Consider the following 19,965-nt stretch of genomic DNA (forward strand, 5'->3'; position numbering starts at 1 on the left):
AAATTGGCAAACAGATGTCATCAGTCAGTTCTAAGTGTTACGTAGAAAAATGAAGCCAGGGGAGGGAACAGAAAATGCGGGCAGGCACGTGGATGTGGATGGTACTTGTCACAGATGCAAGTAAACGCAAGAACCTGGTGCTCAGGGAGAAAGCTAGCTGGATGTACACTCAATGGTCACCTCCATGTTTAATGACAGGAGAGGAGATGGGGCAGGATCACTCAGGGAATGGGGATAGACAGAGAAACAAAAATCTGAGAATTGAGCCTTCAGGCTCTTGTACCGTTAGAGTGGAATGGTCCACTCTAGAATGGGTTTCGCTTTTGGAAATTCACATAGGAAACTCATGTCAGTAGAGTAGCCCTCCCTGAAGGGCAGAAAAATACTCCAGAGGATTCTCATATTCACTAAGCTTGAAAATCTCAGCTTTAACGGCAGGGAGAAATATTAGAAAACAATGAGAATGGACGGGAAATAAGAAGGCACAGTAAGAGGTAAAATTTACAGAAATCAGCTGGGTGCAGTGGCTCATGCCTGTAATCCTAGCACTTTGGGAGGTCAAGGCGGGCAGATCACTTGAGGTCAGGCGTTCGAGACCAGTCTGGCCAACACGGTGAAACTCTGTCTCTACTAAAAATACAAAAATTAGCCGGGTGTGCTGGCAGGCACCTGTAATCCCAGCTACTTGGGAGGCTTAGGCAGGAGAATCTCTCGAACCCGGGAGGCCGAGAATGCAGTGAGTTGATATTGCGCCACTGCACTCCAGCCTGGTGACAGAGTGAGACTGTGAAAGAAAGAAAGAAAGAAGAAAGAAAGAAAGAAAGAAAGAAAGAAAGAAAGAAAGAAAGAAAGAAAGAAAGAAAGAAAGAAAGAAAGGGAAAAAACCCAGACCAAACTATGGAAGGCAGGGAGCTCCTGAGGGCTCAGGAGGGGAACTCATAACCAGATCCACACATCCTGAGAATGCATGGGGCAGGAGGACTTAAAATGGAAACACGAATTCAGCTCCTAGAAATTACCATTACTGTACTGTCAGGTTTATAAGGACAGAGATTCCTCAGTTATTTTGTTTTGGAATGTTTTTATATCATTGAGTTGGGGTTTTAAGAAAAAAAGTTAGTTTTTTTTCCTAATCTTCTGTATTTTCTGGAGGAGGAAAATGAATTATTAGGGATATAACAGTCAAATCCTTCTCAGTACAACACAGAATAAATTAGGAATTATTCCAGCGATTGAAGGCTCACCAATATCTTCCAATTAGATAGGTGTCTGTGTTTCATATCTTACATTATGGTACCGAGTGTAACAGGAAAAAGGATCCATATCTAAGACTCAAGTCAGTACTCCATTATGGAGACAGACACATAGATATTATTAATGAAAAGTAAAGAGATTTCTTCAGAGGCTACTTGTTAAGGCACATTTTAAAATTAAAACAAAAACCCTTTGTACATATAAAAAATACAGCTGACTCCATGTTTTGATTTATGAAAAATAAATTTATTACATAACACCTTGTTTTTAACAATGTTCAATTATTTTTTATTCAGAATACTTGTGTCATTCATGTAAAATAGTTTGATACAGTACATTGTATGTTATAGGTTTTTTTTTTCCTCAAAAATTCTAAGGCTCTCCTACTCCTTCTCCTTTGCTGAAGTAAGGGCACCCTAAACAACGTGCGAACAAGTTTTCAAAAGGAAAATTAACTGAACGAAATTTTAATAGCACTACACCAACCAGCTTTAAAATCAGGACGAAAATATTTGAATTGGATGCCGCACCTTTTTAAGGAAGTTATCATTCATGCTTTTTTCATCTTAAAGCATGCTCACAAATCAGCAACACCAACAGGAAAAATAAAACACTGTCTATGACAATCATTTTAGTTTGTTTGCTGAACCAAACAGGTTTATATCAATGACAACATATTTAATTACTATCAAATAGCAGCTTTAATACCAGTCAAGTCATAGATTGAAAATAAAAACAAACTTCTAAGTTGGAAGTTAATCTTTGGGAGTTTTGAAACCTTTCTGGAAAAACTATGTGGCTTTTTGTACTTTCAAAAAAATCCAAGCAATATTCTTGGTCAGAAAACACTGATTAATGTAGAAAATGAATCAGCCCACTGATAAGACACTAAAAAGAAAGGTGTACCAAAATAATCTCATTTTGAGTCTCAGTTATTTCGTTAACATATACTGTATGTTTCAAGTACCAGTTAAACTTTGTATCTGTGTGTGTACTATTGGTCAGATAATGTTGTTACACTGAAAAAATTCACCACATACGAAGACAAATGCTTGCCCCTAGCACATTCACAGCTTCAACTGCTACAGACTGTCACTGAAAAAAATGCATTGGTCAGTCTGAACCATGTCAAGTAAACTATGGAAGTAGCAAATCCACAACACAAACTGTGCTAGCACTTTCTTTTCAAGTCTAACTCCAAAATAGGTACAACTTGGAAGCCACTACCCCAATCTGTGAAAAGTGGTGGAACTTGGCTACTGGACATTTTGAAGATGTGGTTGTACAGTACATTCTCATGGCCCATACCAGGTTCCCGCGGAGAGCTGCACAGTCAGCCCTGCAGCAATCGCAACAGTGCATGGACAAGATTCCGATGCAGCTCAGTACCGATGTGTCTGATGTGAGTACTGTGGAGGCTGCTGGGAGGTAGCTGAGTATCCCATGCTGCTCTGCGGCTGTGATGTGCTTGGTCCAGGGTTGGGATAGGCAGCATGTGGATTGGAACGCTGGAAAGGAGATGAGGGAGAAGTGTGATTCAGGTGCTTCTAGGGGAAGCTCAATCCCAATATGTGACTGAAGTGTCATTATGTTTCAAGCAAGAAAGGATGTAGGTTTTGTGCTGTGTACTAACTTTATAATTAAAGACAAAAACCCCAAATATTTTAACATCCTCTTCTCTTGAGGAAGGTCAGAAATATTGCTAGTAAATAATATTAACTAGGCTTATTACTATGCTGTGCAAATACATTTTTTTTCTACAGGAGTAACCTCTTTTTATGCTGTTTTGTATCTACCTGGTAAATTTGCTTGAGATTTTACACAGAAACTTAATGATGTATACATAAAAAATTCAAAGCTTATTTACATGCTTTCTTCAGTAGAAAACTCGCCCCCACACACATGACTGAAGAATAAAAATGAGTATGATAGGAGAAGGTATCACAGTATCCATTTCTTTGGCATTAATACATTTTTATGCCCTTTAAACTATTTTTTTTTTTTCTTTTGAGACAGGGTATCACTCTATCACCCAGGCTGGAGTGTAATGGTATAATCATTGCTAGGATTATAGGCACACACCTCCATGCTCAGCTAATTAAAAAAAAATTTTTTTTTGAAGGAACAGGGTCTCACTATGTTGCCCAGGTTGATTTCAAACTCCTGGCCTTGTGATCCTCCCCCTCAGCCTTCTAAACCACTGGGATTATGGGCATGAGCCATGGTGCCTGGCCCCTTTAAACTATTGAATCTTATTTTCTGCTACAAGTTTATATACAAAAGTAAAAATATAACCACAGAAATGTCAGAAGGATGGTATTCTCAATTCCAAAATGGCACAAAGAGAAAGAACGTGATGGTTTGGGGTTCTCTAATTTTGATCTGTTAGATTATTATTCCCATTCTCACACCTCTCTCTCATACTATTTGCTCCCAAGACAAACACTATAAAAGATTAACCAGAACTTATTACTTCTCTCTTTCAAAGCATATTTAATAAGACATATAATTCCAAATTCTGCCAATCCTAGCAAAGGTAACATTTTTAAAAAGAGTGGACACATGAAATGATAGTCACAAATACTATTTTAAAATTCATCCACAAAAAACCAACCACAACAATCACACCAACAAAGCAGCATGGCATCATTTTCTCGGTTCCAGAAGCGAAGGTCAGAGCACTGCTCTGCTTCCTTCTAAGGATGCCATCACCTTAGTGTGCAAACACATTCGTGGGCCAAGAGAGATGCACTCTTCCCATCCGGAAAGGGAGAAAAAGATACTGGAACCAACAACTCCTACAGCTGTCTGCCCTTGGTGTCTTTGTTTAGCTAACTGGAAGAGAATTATGACTCGCACAACAGTGATTTCCATGGTGTGATGGGCTGGACTTCTCCCCTAACCAAAGGAAAGACTTAATACCTAATTCTGAAAGTACAGTAACAAGCACTCGGGACCTTATCAGTTTAATAACATCTTTTTCTGTCTCTTTCTCTTTGTGTGTAAATAATTCTAATTGGTCAAATTTTCAGTATCCTTCCCACACTGAAACCTAGTGTAGTTGGGAATATGGTTAGAATAAGCAGCAGAGAAAAGGAGGTGGTATACAATTTTCAAAGAGGGTCTTTCCACAACGTAACTGACAATGCCATGATAGGATCCCTAAGTAGGCAACATAACAGCCTTTGTGGTCAGATCAAAGTATGAGTCCTGCATCTACAGCTTGCTGGGGATCCATGTGAAAGTTATTTAACCTCCACAAGCCTCAGTTTCTTGAAATGGCTACAACACTTAACCTCCCACAGTTATCTCATTTAATCCTTACTACAGCTTCACATTGATCATTATCCATAGTCTACAAATGGAAACTGAGAACATTTGAATCACTTACTCAAGGATACAGAGAGTAAGTGACCAGACTGGGATCTGAAAGCCTATGTTCTTAATCATTGTGGAATATTGTTCCAAAACAATAGCTATCAAGCTCCTACCATAAGCTAGGTGTCAAGACACTTCATGTCTAATCTGACAACAGCTGCAAGTTAGGTTTTACTAGTTTCATTTTACAGATGAAAAAACGCCAGGAGATATTATCCTGCTTGTCCAAGGTCACACAGTTAATAAATGGCATAATTTGTATTTGATCATTCCAAGTCTGGTTCAAAAGTCTAAACCCTTGCTACCATACCAGTGTCAGTACTTTTCCATGCCAATAACATTTCATGTTAATGTATTTCCCTGGGTATACAGACGTCAGTATTTCTCAATTAAATCACATTTTCCCACGATCATAAACCCATATGTAAACACTGACATGCAGTCAATACAAAATAAACTTGGAATACCTGATAGTCTGAGGTCATGATAAGTCCACCTGAGGTAGTGGTAGGAGGAACAACTCTCACTTTCTTCAATGGGGGTCCCTGTGTGTGACTGCTGTCTTGATTCCCTGGGTGGCCAGTTCCATTAGTGTGGTTATTGCCCTGCTGCTGCTGCTGGTTCTTCTCAATTGGTTAAACAGAAAAAGTTCAGCTCAGAGGGAGAACAAAATATACCCACAACAGAAAACGTTATGGAGGCATTCACGAAACAAGAAGCTGCTAACAGTACTTTAATACTTACTTTGTCTCCTTTGTCATCAGGTTCTTCTTCCGTTAAAAATTCTCGTTTTGGGTAAGGGATTTGACAACCGGCAAAAACGCTGATCATAAGAAAAAGAAAAACCATTTCTGGTATACTAATCAATATTCCAAATGCTTCATTTAGGAGATTCTCATTTTAATCTTTTAAGATGAACTTTGTCTCCATATTTGCAAATATAAGCACCTTTCATGTAACTGTGACAAAATGAATCTTTTTCTTTGTAACTAGTAATATTACAGCAGGCTACTTGAGGGCTTGAGCTGTATACAAATGATCAATAATCATCAAGTATGATTCAGCTTTCTTCTTTTATCCCAGCATTACTCTTCTATTAATACAGCCAAAATATAGATTCCAGCTGAAATATGTGTGACCATTCAAAGACAATTTTTGTTTTACCCTTCCTACCACATTTATTAATAAAACGAAAGATGGTATAGGGAACACATTTGGGAATATTTGCAATTTTGGAACATGAAACTGTAACCGCAGACAGTAAGGAGCTACAGCTTGCATAACCAACCTGTCACTGAATAGCTGGATCACTGCTGAAACTAATGTGATCAGCATTTCATAAAGCAAGAGATGAACAGGAATGCCTCTTAACTGGAAAGCCCCTAAATGACACTTTAATCAGCAAAGCTCATTTTTGCTTGTCATAAAGGATTTCCTTGGGTTCCCATATAAGAGGAGGAGCAACTTAAGAGTTGACAACCAGAAGAAAGCATACTCCAAAAACTCCATCATGCTGGTGAGTTAACTAGGCCACTTACTCTGATGTAGGAAGTGGGTCTTCTAAGAAATAGGGATCCTGCATAGCCTGTTCTGAGGTAATTCGCTTTATTGGGTCCATGGTAAGCAACTTCTGAAGCTGAAATCACAAATCATAAAAACATGACTGTATTGCTTCTCACAGTTATCGTTCAGCACATATGTGAAGAGGATGTATATTTTCTGGTGAATAACATCACAATTTGGAAAATATTTATTCCCCCAAATTAAAAACAAAACTAGTTGTTAAATTTAATGTAGTAATTCACACTTTAGTCATTCCAGTTTCATAATCTCACTTGTTTTACTCTTGCTTATGTTCTCTGACTAAACAAATGATCCCCACCCCCATTATCTAAATTGCTTTATCCAATTTAGAACAGGACCAAAATTCGTGTATTTTCTATTCTTTTTCTATTAAGATAAAAAAGCTGTTGTTACACACATAATACACTAACACATGTAGCGATTCATATTTAGATCCAAGTTAATCAAAACTGAATTAAATAAAAAAGTCAATCTCCCCATCACACCAGGCACATTTCAAGAGCCAAATGTGGCTAGTGGCTACGCTACTGCACTGTGCAGATCATCACAGAAAGTGGTACTGTGCAGTGCTGTTCTAGTCTAAATAAAAACGGTGATACACAACTTATAAAGTACACAGCTGTGTGATGAGTAGAGACTCTGAAAGTCGACTGCTCCATTCAAATCCTGACTCAACATTTATCAGCTGCGTGACATTTGATAAGTTACTTAATATTTTTGTTACCTCATTTGTCAAATGGAGATTAAAAATGGTGACTATTATCACAGGTTGTTTTCAGGATCAAATGAGTTAATATATGGAGAGCAATTATAATGGTGCCTAGCATAAAGAAGGTACTATGTAAGTGCTTGCTCTTATTGTTATTATTGCTATAAATGCCAAGCTAATGTGAAGATTCGGTATTTTTTAGTTAAAACATAGTTCATTCAACTGGATTCTAATATGTGGTCTCTTAGTTTATACTCTGATCTAATGCAGTGGCTTTCGGACTTTAGGATGCATGAGAATCACCTGGAGAACTTCTTAAAACAGACTGCTGGGCCCTCCTCACAGAGTTTCTGATTGGTAGATGTGAGTAGGAGCCAAAAGCCTGCATTTCCAACATGGTCCTACATGATACCATGCTGCTGGACTGAGACTGCACTTTGAAAACCAATGAACTAACAGACAGATTAAGACCTAAAAGAGGGGTGGCTCACACCTGTAATCCCAGCACTTTGGGAGGCCAACGTGGGTGGATCACCTGAGGTCAGGAGTTCAAGACCTGGTCAACATGGTGAAACCCCATCTCTACTCATAATACAAAAATTAGCTGGGTGTGGTGACAGGCGCCTGTAATCCCAGCTAGTCAGGAGGCTGAGGCATGAGAATGGCTTGAACCTGGGAGGCAGAGGTTGCAGTGAGCCAAGATCACACCACTGCACTCTAGCCTGGTGACACAATGAAACTGTCTCCAACAAAAAAGACTTAAAGAGAGATGACAAATTTTACAGGATAAAAAGACGCCCTTTTTTTTTTTTTTGAGATAGAGTCTTGCTTTGTCACCAGGCTAGAGTGCAGTGGCAATATCTAGGCTCACTGCAACCTCCACCTCTTGTTCAAGCGATTCTCCTGCCTCAACCTCCCGAGTAGCTGGGACTACAGGCATGCACCACCACACCCAGCTACTTTTCGTATTTTTAGGAGTTTCACCATATTGGCCAAGATGGTCTCAATCTCCTGACCTTGTGATCCGCCCGCCTCAGCCTCCCAAAGTACTGGGATTACAGGCGTGAGCTACCACGCCCGGCCGACACAACATATTTTAAGATGCAAATAAAATGCTAGAATGGTGAGATTAAAATTTAATTTTAATGATCTGATATTTCAGAGAAAGCACAATTTTATTTTTAGGGCTGAAAGGAAAGGCCTGAATTTGCTATTGAAAATACCCAACAGTTTAAATGGAATTATAATAGGGCTTTCCTAAGGGACTACTCAAGATTACCTCCAATTAAGATGGGTCACCCTGGTAAAAACAAGCACATAAGCTACAAGGAAGGTATATCTCTAGAGTTTTAGTGGTGATGGTAGGCAGAGTCATCTTAGACTATAATGAGTAGCAGGGAATCAAGGAGAAGAAGAATTCCCCTAAGTCATGACTTCTAATCTTCTGCCACTATCATTATTTTATTAGAATCAGTAAGTCTATAATTGTGAAGGATCCAACTTAAACCTCTAATTTGGGTCCTACTGTAAGTACGTTATAATAAACCATTATGTGGATAATATATTGTGTGGTAATATGACAGGTTAAGGATGACTTTTTAAATTGCTGTTAAGATATGAAATATATGATATAAAATGTGAACTGATATAATAATAAGTAGAAAATACAGAAGGAGAAGCAGTAGAAAGAGAAGAAAAAGGAACAGAAGAAATGTTTGCCAAATGGCCTGGCTGCAATAAAGGAAAGGTTAACCTCTTCAAGGTGAAAGAATTCTCATTTAAGAACTTAGGAATAAGGATTAAAAGAATTTCAAGCCAAGCAAAATACAACCTGCTTCCCCAAACTCCCCTTCTATGTGTTATAAACCTTTTTCTAAAACAAAAAACATTTTTAATTATTATGCTGTAACAACGGAAATTTTATTATAAACAAAGTTGGTAATGGCTGAATATAATTTCATCACAAATTACCTCGTTAGTGCACAGATTCAATTAGATTCTAGGTTAAATCATTTTTCCATTACACACTGATAAATATGGCATCTATCACATTCTTCCAGAAAAATCAAATAGCACATATAACTGCTGAAGGACTGTTAACATTTAAGGTTATAAGAGGTATTTTGGAAATTAAGAACTTTGTAAACAGTCTTTCAAAGAGCTGAAATACAAAACAATCTATCAATGGTGAGAAGTATTTTCTTCTTGATACTTCTCTGAAGCTTTTAAAATTTTAAAGTAACAGACGAAAACAATACATGTAATTTTATAAATGTTTTGACAGATCCGTTACCATCGCTGTCTTTAGAAAATCTAATGTGACCAAACATTAGTCTGTCAAACCATGATATGAGTCTGGAAAAGCAAATATTTTATTGTCTTTATTGGTATGCACTAACAAGATCTCTGCATTTACCATGAAAGCACTCTGAGTGCTAGCTGAGTAACCATATAAATTGATCCAAAAAAGCCTCAGTTGGGCTAGACAATTAGGAAAAAACACATTTCATTAATCCTGTTATCCAATGCTTACCAAGTGGAATGCTTTACTATCTGGTTTAACTTTATGTTTTTCCATATACTTGATAAGGCTGCAGTTGGTATACCTGAAAGAGAAATTCTATGAAATAGCTATATTAGACTTGAGGTTAATTGTACATTGGCTAAAGTCCTTCTGATGGGAATTATTTTGATCATAACTGATATAAAACATATATTGAAAACAGTATGAGCATAAAATGAGTAGAATTAAATCAGTTTTCTATTTCATTCAATATCCACAATGGTCACTTTTGAAAGGATACCGATGATTAAATGTAAGACAATTTCATGAATAACAGACACTAAACAGCTTTTTTTTTCACATGAATTATATTTTAACAATTATTTTGAATAACATCTGGGTCAAAAGTTTAATTCAGCCTTACCAGTAAGTGTAAAATACTTTTGTCATAGGTATATAAACTAAACTCTCCCAATCCCTGGCTTTGCATTGTAAACAGGTGAAATATCCATTCTTTTCTGTTAAAACCTGCTTAAAATTACTGTAACCTAGATTGGTAAGCAAGTGGCTATTACCAAAGTTTATTTATTTAGATTCTTATTTATTCAGCTGTGATACTTCTCACTAATGTCTAGCTTCCAAAAAGTAGTCAATATGGAAAGACATGAATTTGTTTTATATCCAAATCAGCTGCTAATATTAGTCACTTTTGTATATCATTTAAGCATCTTAAGAAATACTGTCATCATGAAAAATATTTATTAGAGTAAATAAGTAAAATTATTTATTAGAGTAATCTTATATTGAGTATTTTATTATGTTGAATATTCAGTCTTATACTGAGTATTCTGGTAAAGCAAAAATCAACAAGGAGTCTCTTTTTTTCCAACTTACGTATTTCTTCTGAAATCTTTCATTAATGTTGAATGTTCAGGCATCTTTTTTATATCTTCCCAATCTTTATCTGTGAAATACATTGACAAATTTTTATGTTGCCTAAGTTCCTATTCTTGAGAATTTTTAAAAAGGTTATTACCACGTTCATTACATTTCCTATCTGTTCAACCTCCACACAAAAAAGCTGCCTTCAAATAAATGTTCAGCAACAGTAAACATCTTAAAGTGTAAACACAATTCCTTATCCCTTATATAACTTTATATATCTGTTTATCTTTTTAAATTTTAAACTGCAAGCTTTCTGTATGTTTTACTATAAGCTGCCTCAATTTCTGTCACTAGAGAAGAGTAAGTTATAAATATTTCTATTTATCTTATTAAATGTCCTATTTCTATTAGTAAAACTGCTTATTTTCCCTTTTCTACCAAATTTCTTGGTTAAATCAGCAATCAATTTCTTCAATGAGAAATCTAAGATCTTCCCCTCAGTGGCTTTAAACTATACTTCTTTTTATGATACAGCCCCCCTTTCACCTTGTTAAATATATTTCTTTACATAGGCAATCAATGGAAGAAGTGGTAATAACTATTTGCACAATAGGGGAGGATATAATTAGTATATTAATAAGTGGGCTGGTACCTTGGCTAGTCTGGTTAACATTACCCAAAACAACCCCAGCTCCTAAATACGTTAAGTGCAAAACGTTTCAGCTACTTTTGCTGGCATCCGAGTTGCTCAAACAATACATGCTACATAATGTGTTCTCTCCATCACTGCCAATAGGTTTTCCTGAGAGTCTACTAGGTGCAAAGGACTGTCACAGGCAGCTTAACAGCACCTTTAGCTTTTTTTTTTTTTTTTTTTTTTGAGATGGAGTTTCGCTCTTATTAACAGCCCAGGCTGGAGTACAATGGTATGATCTCGGCTCACCCCAACCTCTGCCTCCCAGGTTCAAGCGATTCCCCTGCCTCAGCCTCCAGAGTAGCTGGGATTACAGGCATGCGCCACCATGCCCGGATAATTTTGTATTTTTAGTAGAGACGGGGTTTCTCCATGTTGTTCAGGCTGGTCTCAAACTCCCAACCTCAGGTGATCCGCCCACCGCAGCCTTGCAAAACCTTTAGCTTTTAAATGGCCTTTAGACGCTGGCTTTTCTTTGAACTTACTTATAAAAATATTTGGTAACTATCCTCCAAAGACATCATATATTGTAAACTAAACATACACTACACTCCTAAATGGAATTTTCTCCTTAACTATTTCCTTGCTCCAATTTCTCTGTTTTATCAATTTCTCAAGCTAGAAATTTTAAGATAATCTTTTAGTTTTCCCTTATTTATACACTTCCTATAAAACATTTCCATCTGCCCTTTTTTCTCCATCCTTATCATCACTTACTTTCTGTCTGCAGCACTGCTACAGCTGGTTTCTGATTTCAGTTACCTCTTTTTAACTGATTTTTACCTACCACCACCTTACTAATCTTTCTAAAATGTAACATAAATCATGTCTCTAGTACTCAAGAACTTATGGATTCTCATTCTTTAGCTATCAAATCCAACCTCTGCTGCCTGCTTTCCAAGCTTCCTTATAAACCACCCTAACCTCTGAACCACACATTAAGAGTCGCTGATAGACATCTTCACCACATCTACTCCCTCACAGAAGCTATGCCTTTCCCGTGGGCTCAGAAATGGTGGACACATTCAGAAGCAGGAAGAAAAGAGAATTCTTCTGTCTCTACTCAAACCATACCTACTTTTTAAACATTCTACATATAGCAGTACAATGCAAACTCCAAGAGGGCAATAATCATGTCTGTTACATCATCAATAACTTTTTACTTAAGACAGTGCCTGGCACATGGCAGGTACTCAATAAATATTTACTGAATAAATAAAATTCCCATCACAACAGAGGTCTTCTCCAAACTGGTGACCAATTTCGGAGAAAGGCAGTATCTGTGTAGTTATTCTACATTTACTGATAATTAACACCCTTACAAGGGAATGTAGAATTAAAAGTCTCAGGTATTATCTCTATTAGTCTTGAGTTTATAGTGACCTGAGAAATATTCCTAATAAGAAACACTTTCTACTAAGTACTTGACTAGCCAAAATTTAGGTGTTTTAAACAAATTCTCATTATTTTGGACCTCTGAGCAGTTTTTGGTGATTACCGTTCTGTAGTACAACTAGGGATTGAGATACAGTTGGAGAGATCTAATACCAGGGATAGGATACATGTAAACCATCTCTCTGTTGCAAAACAGCAGGCTAACTCACCGTGGGGTACTATGACTCTCACCCACATTGTGACTGTTCTAAGAGAAGACTTAAATGCTGTTATTCAATATAATGTGATTCTGTATAGTGTCCTAAATAGAAATAAGGTTCAAAATTTATATTTGAATGCCAAATAGTGGCAGTATTATATGTGCTGCCAGAAAAAAATTCCTTCTACTGAATTCATTTATAGTTTCTACTGGTAAGAGCTAAAGGTACCTTTTTAATACAGATATTGAAAATATTTTATCATTTCAAATATCAAACAACAAAACAAAAAAGTAAAACAAGATGAAACAAAAATACAGTCCTCAAATTCAGGAAACCCATAAATATTTTCATGCTGATATGTAAACTCTACAAATTTTGCTGTTTCTACGGATCTTTGATAAATGCAAGTCAAAAAACAAAGACTTGAGTAAGAGTAGCTTCCATCAGCTAAAAATATATACCTCTCCAACGAAGACATCTAAGTTCAAACAACAGTGATTTAAAAACAAAAACAAAAATGAATAATGTGTACCTGCAGGAAATCCCATTACATTGAATATTCTGTCCAGCTGGTCATGGTGATAAGGATTACTAGTTTTGATGTCCTCTTGTCGACAGTGAAATATTGGTTCTGACGTTAGTAGTTCTGCAAATATACACCCTATAGCCCAAATATCTTTAAAACAAAAAGAAAAAAAAAAAAGAAAGAAAAATAGGCAAGGAAAAAAGAAAAAGAAAGGTGCAAAATAAAGTGGTTCTTTCCAAAAGAAAATGCAATTTTATTTTCTTGGGGAGTGTTTTTTTCTTTCTTTCCCTAATAACTCATATTAATTCCTAAGCAATTATAATTATTAAATACCATGAAACATTATTATAAGTATACATTCCCATGCCCTCCACCCCGATTTTTCATTCTGTATACCTCCATACCACCCAAATGGTTTCACTCTAAGCCCAGTTAAATGTACTGGCTGTATTCTGGTGAGTTTTCAATGTCCAGGTGATACCTTTTCTGTGAACTACAGTAAAGCTGCATATGGAGCATGGGAACTACAACCAAAGAAAACTAAACAAAAACAAACAGAAAACCCAAACAGTATTTGAAATTGGGCACTCGCCTAACACAATAGTGTAAATTTTTGTGCTAAAATATTTTTATTTTATTTACTTGCTAATTTGCAAGGTCTAATAATTACCCTCTCATGTTAGCACTAATCAGTAAGGTGGTATTCCACCAAGAGACGATGCCCGACCTCAAAACGCCTAAGAATTAACGCATTTCTACTTTAACAAAGTTTTTCTTTCAAAGTGGTTCTTGATGCCGTAAGCAGTATCAGATTTTGCAAATTTAAGTATTTAATACAAAGGACAGGAAACAAAAGCAAAATATTACTGTTAACATGGATTATAAATTCGGCCGGGTGTGGTGGCTCATGCCTGTAATCCCAGCACGTTGGGAGGCTGAGGCCGACGGATCACGAGGTCAGGAAATCAAGACCAGCCTGGCCAACATGGTTAAACCCCGTCTCTACTAAAAATACAAAAATTAGCTGGGCATGGCGGCACGCGGCTATAGTCCCACCTACTCAGGAGACTGAGGCAGGAGAACTGCTTGAACCCGGGAGGCAGAGGCTGCAGTGAGCCAAGATCACGCCACTGCACTCTAGCCTGGGCGACAGAGCAAGACTCCATCTCAAATAAAAAAAAACAGGGTTATAAATTCAAATGAATTATTGACAAAAGCCAGGCAAATGGGTTTCTCTGTACGCAACAAAGTAAATTCCTTTCATTCACAAGATACAGATTTACTTTCATTCATATTAAATTTGTACTCAAAAGAACTATTAGTAGAGGTAAGATCTATTTGCCAATGTAGAATTTAAAGCTGAAAATATTTTATTTCTACTCTTAACAAATCCTACACTAAATACAATGGTGTGCATATAGCAGACCCTCAACACATGGTTTTTGACTGACCTAATCAATACCTGTGACATATATAAATAACCAAAGGGAACAAATCAAAATTACTATTTTATCAAAGCTGATTGTTCAGATATGTTAATAACTGTCACTTAAACAGGAAATAAGAAAAAAAACCTAAAATGAGAATTCCTAAATTCCAAAACTGGAATAGAGATATTTAATTTAATCTAAAATTTCACACATTTACATTTCAAAGTAACAAGTTAATCATCGATTTACTTAAAGATTCACACTGACTGCAGCAAGTGATTTTAAAAAATGACATCGTATTTACATATCAGAGAACCAAGCCTAGCCAATACCATCATATGGAAAAGTCTCATCAAGAAACATAGGCCAACCTATTTTGTTTTTGTCATCAAAAGGCATATGGGAAAATTAATTATTTTGTGATTATTCTTTTTGTATGGGTATACCCTATAAATCTAACCTTTGATAATCAATGGCCACACAGGCAGCTAAGTAGGATCATGAAAAGGGATCATGGATGGCTTTGCGTGTTTAAAATTCTACTTACAGTACACCCAATAAACACTGTAACAATTCATCTGGTTAGTTATTAAAAATCCCAAAGAAGAAAATAAAATATATAAAGGAAGATGAAAGGTAAGTAAAGTACTTAAGCTATAATTAAAGCTACACTGCTCTTAGCTGAGAATACTGGCATATGCCTGTAGTTCTAGCTACTCAGGAGGCTGAGGTGGGAGGATCGCTTGAGCCCAGGAGTTTGAATCCAGCCTGGACAACATAGCAAGACCCCACTTCACAGAAAAAATGTATGCAAAGCTACACTGCTTTTTAAAGAAAAAGTCTGGTCAACAGGAAAAATAATGTATTGAACCTTGCTTAACTCCCTCCCATCTGGTAACTCTTCTGTCTTTATATCTGCTATTCTCTCTCACCTTTGTCAATTTTACCATTCTTCCTTTCTTCAAAATCCTGACCCATACATTAATCATTAACTCTGAGTCAGCTGATCAGGCTATTATTTCAGATACATTTCTAATTCTTGTATTCTTTTTCCTACCTTGTCTTTTTTTTTTTTTTTTTTCTTTCAGATCGTGCCCAATTCACGGAAAGTCTCTTTAGTGTTCACCTGCCTGCCAAACTCCTTACAAAATGGCTTTCCAAATTAAAAACATATTAAGTTTCATCTACTTCTCAAAATGTGTGATGCTCATATGTAGCTACTGAGCTAACCAGGCAAAGGAAATAGTAGGAATTGGCATGCTATACAGACCAAATTTGGGAGGAGAAAAGAATTTGCTCAATAATATTTGAATCAACAAGTGTAGTAATAGCAAGCTTCTTGTTTTGATAAAAGGGAAGAAATTCTCATTTTCTCCATTTTAATGTGTATTTCCCACTTAGCAGAATGCCTCACATTTAGTGGCCATTCAGCTATTTGAGGACAAACACCTGAGCTTAAAAGTCCATACTTTAGTAAGACTTTTAGGACTACTTTAGTGGCACTGAATTAGAGATTGATATCCCTTTTTTAGCCTTTTCCCCAAAGTAAATCAGACAAACAAAAATAAAAAACAAAACACTCAAAAGTGAATTAAACTTTGTTCCTGGGATTACAATGTTTACTAACCTATTATTTCCTCTCTTTGGTTTAGTGACTCAGCTTGCAGTTCTGCACAACGGAATAAACCACCACAGCACTACAATCTGTTTGTAGTAGAGGGGCCACAGGTGAATTTGATGTGTTCTGATGAGATTTTTTTCCCTATGCTTTTGCTCCTTCTTAGTAGCTTCACTAACAGATTTAACCCCTTCATTAAATGGAATGTATTCGGCAAATTATTTGTATGTTCATCTAGAAAGGCTCTTCTATCACCTGCTCACAATTCAGCTATCAAACAGGGAAATCAAAATGCTGGGGAAGTTCTTGGTAAGCAGCTATAATGGTGGTGTGAGAAATTTGTTGAGCATTTTAATCTTTAGGCTACCTCTGCAGTAGACAGGAGGAATGGGATTTTGTGGTAGAGGCTGGTATTAAGGAAAAGGTTCCCTTTTGCAATTCCTTATTCTTATTTTTATTTTATTTTTACTTTTTATGATAAAGAGTCTAGCTCTGCGACCCAGGCTGAAGTGCAGTTGCGTGATCTCTGCTCACTGCAACCTCCGCCTCTCAGGTTCAAGCAATTCTCCTGCCTCGGCTTCCTGAGCAGCTGGGATTACAGGTGCCCACCACCATGCCTGGCTAAGGTTTGTATTTTTAGTAGAGACAGAGTTTCACCATGTTGGTGAGGGTGGTCTCGAACCTCTGACCTCAAGTGATCTGCCCACCTTGGCCTCCCAAAGTGCTGGGATTACAGATGTGAGACACCGTGCCTGACCTTATTTTTAGAAAAACTGAAAGTGGTTTGTGTATAAATTTTGAATCAATGTTTCAATAGAAGAAAGTGTTCCCCAAGATTGATCTTGGGCAAGTAGGTGTACACCAGACGAGGGTGTGGGCTGGAATCACCACTGCTAAGAAAATGGCACTGACCTTGGTTTCAATCATTTGCACCCAAGTCAGTTCCCTCTGTAACTTCCCACCCTCAGAGGGCAGCTGTTTTTATTTAAAAGCTTAAAACTTTTTGGCTGGGTGTGGTGGCTCACACCTGTAATCCCAGCACTTTGGGAGGCCGAGGCAGGTGGATCACTTGAGGTCAGGAGTTCGAGACCAGCCTGGGCAACATGGCAAAACCCTGTCTCTACTAAAAATAAAAAAATTAGCTGGGTGTGGTGACACAAGCCTGTAACTCGGGAGGCTGAAGCAGAATTGCCTGAACCTGGGAAGTGGAGGTTGCAGTGAGCCAAGATCGTACCAGTGCACTCCAGCCTGGGTGACAGAGCGAGACTCTTTCTCTAAATAAATAAAAGCACAGAACTTTTGAATTTAGGGAGATCGAAGAGATGACTCAGGCTAAATTCTCATTTTCAGAAACTGAGGCTAAAGCACTAAATGCGTAAACACACCCCAGAGTGATAGAACTAAGATTACAACTTGGGCTGGTAGTCTTTGTTACTTCTATTGTTCAAAGATGACTAAATTATTGTATGCATATATTCATACTGTCTTCTCAACTGGACTGTAAATCTCTTCAGGGTAAGGCCCATCATTTGAATTCGTATTTGGTCCTCCTAACATAGTAGTTACCCAATAAATGCTTATGTTGGTGAGGAGGAGGAGGGAGGAAAATATGAAGAAAGGCCTCTCTCCCAAATCACACAGCCATTGGGATAAGAGAATCTAGCTTCCTAAGTGCTGGTAGTTTAGATTTGTGGCACACCCCCTGCATTAGAACTGCTAGACTGTAGAATATCCCAGTGAGTAAAAGGTTATATAAATCTTAATGCTTCCAGTAAGACATAAGCTTCTCAGGAAAAATAACAAGATAATAAACAATGAGCCAGAGTCACAAGTTTCTATGATAGTATATTTTTTACTCAATTTAAATAAATTCAAGTCTCAGGTGTTCAGTAAATAGGAAATAAGATTAGGCAATCACTTTCTTATTTGTATAGTTTGTTAATATGCTTTACCAAAAGTAACACTGCTTTTAAACATTCATTTTCTGAGTGGGAAAAATCTCTGTGTATCGCATTAGTTTATATACACCCTTAAATGCATTTAGAGTACACTTGCAAAGAAGATACCCAAATATGTATTTAGGTAATAACATGTATTCTAAAATAAGACTAGAATAAATAATCCTTATTTTTCCTTTTAAATGACTTAAAAAACTAAATATTGTATTAATAATTTTATATTTATAGAAAAGTTACAAAGATAGTACAGAGAATTCCCATATCTAACTGACTTTTCTGTAAAATAAAATGTGATCTTAAAGCATGTGTGAAGATTAATGAACATAAAGATTTTTGGAAATGACATATTGGATTCAAGATTAATATGGGGGAAAGATCACAAACACTGCTCCTTTTCCCTTCTTGAATCTACATTTAATTGACAGCAAAGTCATAAAAGTGTAAATGCACAGTAACAAGAACAGGAGGAGACTGTCAGAGACAAGATTCATTCAAGTATCCAACAAAGAAAACTGAGTTCTCACTACATACTATGTAGGCACTGGTTTACAATGGTGAACAGTGAGGTGAGGTCCACCTGTTTTAGTGGAGTTTAGATACCCTTTGAGTCAATGAAGACAATAAGGTAAAAGAAGTGTGAAGGCGGAGGTTGGGTGCTATTTTAGACTATGTGATCCGGGAAGTTCTCTCTGAAGAGGTACTATTTTCACTAAGGTCCGAATGAAAAGAAGAAACTGGCCATGTGGAGACCTAGAAGATGGAAGGTAGACAAGACAATTCAGAGAAGGTCTCAGGACACAGTGCTGTTGTTGAGTGGGAAGCAGACTTTTCCCCTGCAATGCTGTGAAGATTTTGTTCTTGGGAATACCAGCTACAAAGTCTGTATTTGAACAGGAGAAGCTGATCCTCCTCCCTACTCTCTATCATCACCCTGGGGCTGCCAGGTACATACAGCATGGGCCAAAAGTTGGAGGACTCTTCCCTGAAGACTTTGGCTTCAGAGGAAAGACCTGCACCTTCTGGCATTTAGAGGTTACCCCAGGCAATGGTGGCTCTCTGCTGGATCACCCTAAAGGTCTCACTCTATAAGCCCCATGATTTATACAAAGTTCTCAAGCAGTTTTAGTAACCTGATTTTTAAATACAAAGAGACACTCAAGGGTCACCAAACAGTTGAAGAATGCTTGCTACATGGAAGGGAGAGATCAAAACATACAATGAAAAGAGTGACTATAAAGAAAACACAGGTAATTATTCTGGGAATACTGCAAAATACAAACAAATCAGCAATGTTATCATTGTCTTCATAGATATTAGGCTTTTCTTTCTATTAAAAAATACAAGATACTATGAAAAAGTAATCAGAGAACAAGAGGTTTTTAGAAATGGATATGACAAAGGCCGAAAAACATGAGAAAAAAAGTAGTATAAAGGATTATTCCAAGAAATTCAACATCTGACGACAGGGCTGAGGAAAGAGAAACAGAAAACATTGAGGAGGAAATCAAAGGACTACACAAAAGAATTTCCCACAGATACAAGATATGAACTTCAGATTGAGTGTGCCCACCAAGTGGTCAGCATATCACTGTGAAATACAAGGATGAGAAATCCTATTTGTTTCCAGAAAGAAAAAACCCAGGTGATCTACCAATAACTGGGAACAAGACAGGCAGGAGACTTCATTAGCAATACTGAAGCTAGAAGGCAATGGAGGGGTGTCATCCAAGTTCTGAGAGAAAAATTCTTTTGTACCTAGAACTGTAAACCCTGGCAAGGTAGCAAGTATGATACCGACCGCATTTTTCAGAAATACGAGAACTAGAAAAGT

General features: G+C 37.0%; 1 protein-coding gene across 5 annotated transcripts in view; it reads right to left on the minus strand.

The window, feature by feature from the left end:
• Window positions 1-1,478: 1,478 nt before the first annotated feature.
• CDK8 (cyclin dependent kinase 8) overlaps window positions 1,479-19,965 on the minus strand; it is a 155,789-nt gene continuing 137,302 nt past the window's right edge. For 4 of the 5 annotated variants that reach the window (XM_030813210.1, XM_003273139.4, XM_030813209.1 and 1 more), the window contains 7 exons: window positions 13,135-13,278; window positions 10,323-10,392; window positions 9,459-9,531; window positions 6,171-6,268; window positions 5,377-5,455; window positions 5,100-5,258; window positions 1,479-2,762 (listed from right to left, as the gene is read on the minus strand). In XM_030813210.1, coding sequence (XP_030669070.1) covers window positions 2,637-2,762; window positions 5,100-5,258; window positions 5,377-5,455; window positions 6,171-6,268; window positions 9,459-9,531; window positions 10,323-10,392; window positions 13,135-13,278 — 749 coding nt within the window. In that variant the 3' untranslated portion in view covers window positions 1,479-2,636. The remainder of the gene's footprint in view (window positions 2,763-5,099; window positions 5,259-5,376; window positions 5,456-6,170; window positions 6,269-9,458; window positions 9,532-10,322; window positions 10,393-13,134; window positions 13,279-19,965) is intronic. The other variant, XM_012506697.2, reaches the window with a different exon arrangement.

The sequence above is a fragment of the Nomascus leucogenys genome, chromosome 5 (assembly GCF_006542625.1).
Source record: "Nomascus leucogenys isolate Asia chromosome 5, Asia_NLE_v1, whole genome shotgun sequence".
Taxonomy (NCBI): Eukaryota; Metazoa; Chordata; class Mammalia; order Primates; family Hylobatidae; genus Nomascus; species Nomascus leucogenys.